The sequence below is a fragment of the Brassica oleracea genome, chromosome C6 (assembly GCF_000695525.1).
Source record: "Brassica oleracea var. oleracea cultivar TO1000 chromosome C6, BOL, whole genome shotgun sequence".
Classification (NCBI taxonomy): Eukaryota; Viridiplantae; Streptophyta; class Magnoliopsida; order Brassicales; family Brassicaceae; genus Brassica; species Brassica oleracea.
The window spans coordinates 38,769,827-38,773,574 of NC_027753.1; the positions used below are offsets into that span (position 1 = coordinate 38,769,827).

The following is a 3,748-nucleotide window of genomic DNA, read 5'->3' on the forward strand; positions in this document are numbered from 1 at the left end:
AATTTCTTATAAATATCCGAAATACTTGAATTTGATATTAGTTCGTACTCATACATGCATCGGAGAAGCAAATTTAAAACGACGTGAATATCTATACAATATTCATTTTATATCAGATTGTATCGTGATGAAAGGTTTCAAAATTAAAAACCTCAAATATTGAGTAAAATATTCATAATTTATCAGCTGTCGTCATGTTGGTCAATTGGCTTTTTATTACTTAAGTTTATACAAAAAAAATGTTAAGAACTGATTTGCTAAGTATTTGATAGTAAAATAAAATATTACTCCCTCCGTTTCATTTTAATTGCCGTTCTAGGTTTATGCACACAGATTAATAAAACATATGATTTTGTATATTTTCAAAAGAAAACACAATTACCTATACATCTAACCATATTTCAACCAATAAAAAAATAAAGTAGAAAATTTTAATAATAAATTTTGCATTTCAAACAATAAAACGACGCTTATTTTGAAACGAAATTTTTTTCCTAGAACGACAATTATATCAAAACGGAGGGAGTATTGACTACTGACTCGTGTGAAAAATGTATTAGAATGACAAAGGCACATGATCCAAAGGCACATTGGGACTACAACATATGCTTGCCTTAGAAGGAAAAAGGGAACAAAAGAAGACTTACTCTTTTTGGTTATTCTTCAGGATTTTAGCTCCAATCCCAAGTCTCTACCAAACACGGACCGTTGCTTACTCATTAAAACTCTTTCAGTCGTTGGAACTTGAAATAGAAGACTTGTTTCAAACACCAGCAAGTGGTAGATTAGGCCCATGTTCAGAAAACAAAAATCAATTATACAAGCGGCAGTAGTAGATAATAAATTTGCAAAATGCTTTATAACATAGGTTACAATGTACTATGTCACTTCTTTACAATGTTAATAATGGCAAACTGGTAACTATATACCAAAATTTTCAACTACAGAAAGATTGTGTATACATTCAAGGACTAAAGCTCTTCATAAGTGGGTGAGCATATCGGTGGGTTTTGTGGCTGAGAGCATTATAAATAGCCCGTTTCTAACACAAGTGAAACCAACGAGTCCACATGATTTGCAGAGATCTTCCAGCTCACGTTCGCTCAGAAACATGTGAGAACCTGAATACCCCATTACTTCCTATCATTTGCATCACCAGAATGCATAATTAAACAACGACCACACCAATGATGCAAGACATCAACTGAATATTTTTAATTAACGCTTAAAAGTAACATATATATATAGACACCTGGCGAAGCTCCTTCAAGAACGGGACAAAACGGACGAGGCCATCATAAATGAACGTGGTGGCAACAAATACTCCTCCAGGTCTAAGAACACGGCTTATCTCAGCAACCTATAAAAGTTCCATAGAGAACATCAACATTGTATGTGATGTTTAGCTAAATGTTCAGCTAAAAAAAGGTTTTACAGCTGAAGATGGTGAAGGCCAGCAATGTAACGCAGCACCAGCATGGACAGCGTCAACTGAACCCGAAAGAAACGGGAGTCTAGCTATGTCTGCTCGAGCCAGCACAACGATCCTGGAAAAAAACAACACATCTTGTTACTTAATATTTAGAGAATAATGGAATAAAAAGGTGTAAGTAACAAACTTTTTGTCAATTAAGTTAGCTTCTTGTTTCAAGAACTCGTAACACTGTCGCAGCATATTCTCCGAGTAATCAAGGGCGTATACCATAGCAAAATGCTCACTCTTAGCGAATAATCTTGAAAATATGCCACTTCCGCAACTGGCGTCAATGATATTGCCTCCCAAAACATGCTTCAAATATTCTTTAGCCATTTCAAACTGTGGAATACAATGTAACACAGTGTTATATTGCCTCAGGTCACAATTGGTTCTTAGCACAACCGAATGAAACATTCTCATTTATCTCCACATTTTAAAGAGCTATTATACACAAACCGTATAACATCAAATTATCAAAATATTTTTTGTTTTGTTTTTATAATTAACCTAAAAATATTTATAGTCTACAGCCTACAGGTCCGGTCATGCCTTGACTAGATTTAGAACATATAACACATAAATAAAGAACCGTGGTGACCTCTTTCTCGGGTCCTGGAAAACCACCCCACATGAAATTCTGACGCCAACCTCTCTCGTAAAGGAAGGAGACTAATGGATTCCTATAAAATCAAACAAGGCCAAAGAGTCCCCGTTAGTTAGAAGATAGAATAGAGGATAAAGCATATAATCATCTACCTGTACAACTCGATTGAAAGAGGCAGTGGTTCAGTGTATTGCTTGGTTCCACTAGCCACAGTCAAATCAAGATGCGTCTCATTAGCTGAGTAACTCTTGTTACAGGTTTTGCATTGTAAGTGAGTACCAGAGGCAGGAGATTCTCTGTAGGGCGTTAAAAAATTAAAAAAATTAAAAATAAAAAAAATTTACAAAGCTTCTTTAACTTGAGAGTCAAGAAACATGATCATTCACTTAACTTGTCAGCCCTAATTTTTTGATTAATCAAAATCTACCAAAAAGTACAAAAAATAAAACTTTTTTAACTTGAAAATCAATAAACATGAGCATTCAATAAAACTTTTCAACCCTAGTTTATTTCTAGATTAACCAAAATGTAGCGAAAAGGTACAAAAACAAAACATGGTCTAACTTGACAATCAAGAAACATAAGCATTCACATTAGTGAAGAGTGAGGACTCACGCTGATTCATGGGGTTGACTAATCAATGCTGCTAAGGAGTTATAACAGATGGGACAAGCTAGAATGTTCTTCTTCTCTTTCTCGACTACATAATCCACCTGCACAGGCCAATCACATTGTATCAGCTGCAAATCGTGACCATCAAACAAAATTACGAAGAACAAAAGCATACACTCGACTTTGTCTCGACGGAGGCAGAAGATGCACGAGCTGATATGAGAGCGGAAACAGGGAGTCTCTGAGCGGCGTACTTGACGGAAAGCAACCGTGAGAATGATAAACCGGTTGGGAGAATCGCCGGTGAAAGTCTACTGGAAACAACAGTCATCGGCATTATTCAGGCGGCTGCCTACTGAGCACGAAGCTTCGTTTAAAAGGAAAAGAAAATCACGAAAAGCTCGTGAATCAAAATTGCGACAAAGAATATAAACACACATTAAACTCGTGAATGAGTTCTGAAACTTGTCGGAAGAGACAGTTTAAGCCCAGAATTTGCGCTCAAGTATTTCATTAATCCTTTGAGTATGGGCATCGTTAGTAAAACTTTGTAATACTCTCTAAATTGGTGGACTAACCACTATAAAATTGCTATATTCTATAAAAACGGAGACAAAGGGTCTAAACCTCTTTGACCTTAATCAAATGTTAGTGAATGATTCAATTATGCATTAAAACAATATTTTCATATTTTCGAATTTTTCTCAAAATCTATGTGAATATTGAGTTTTTCGGTAAATGTTATATATACTGAAGCCTATGATCTTTAGTGTTGTTTTAAAATTTCTAAGCATATTATACATTTGTATTAATATATATTAAACTCTTTTTCATGGTGCATGAGCTTCGTTTTATTTTTTTGTCAATTAATTTAGTAAAACTTCATAATATTCCTTAAATTGGTGGACTAATCACTATAAAAGCGCTATTTCTAGAAAAACGGAGACAACAAAGGTTCCAAACCTCTTTGACATTCATCATATGTTAGTGAATGATGCAACAATGCATTAAAACAGTATTTTCATATTTTTGAATTTTTTCTCAAAATCTATGCG

The 3,748-nt window shown here is 34.6% G+C and overlaps 1 protein-coding gene across 1 annotated transcript; it reads right to left on the reverse strand.

The window, feature by feature from the left end:
* Positions 1 to 796: 796 nt before the first annotated feature.
* On the reverse strand, positions 797 to 3,033 carry LOC106299256 (uncharacterized methyltransferase At1g78140, chloroplastic-like). The gene is made up of 8 exons (XM_013735372.1): positions 2,869 to 3,033; positions 2,697 to 2,794; positions 2,234 to 2,377; positions 2,076 to 2,157; positions 1,620 to 1,816; positions 1,436 to 1,547; positions 1,253 to 1,360; positions 797 to 1,140 (listed from the first exon to the last, which is right to left on the reverse strand). Exons 1-8 carry the CDS (start codon positions 3,028 to 3,030, stop codon positions 982 to 984), a joined length of 1,062 nt encoding a protein of 353 aa, XP_013590826.1. The 5' UTR covers positions 3,031 to 3,033; the 3' UTR covers positions 797 to 981.
* Positions 3,034 to 3,748: the final 715 nt, after the last annotated feature.

Bases quoted from the DNA above. Each gene is read 5' to 3' on its own strand.
- LOC106299256 (XM_013735372.1), bottom strand. From the start codon at position 3,030: ATGCCGATGACTGTTGTTTCCAGTAGACTTTCACCGGCGATTCTCCCA. The intron at 1,817-2,075 runs GTCACCACGGTT...TGTATTCCACAG, and splicing joins TTCCAGGACCCGAGAAAGAG to TTTGAAATGGCTAAAGAATA. The intron at 1,361-1,435 runs GTAAAACCTTTT...GAACTTTTATAG, and splicing joins GGCCTTCACCATCTTCAGCT to GTTGCTGAGATAAGCCGTGT.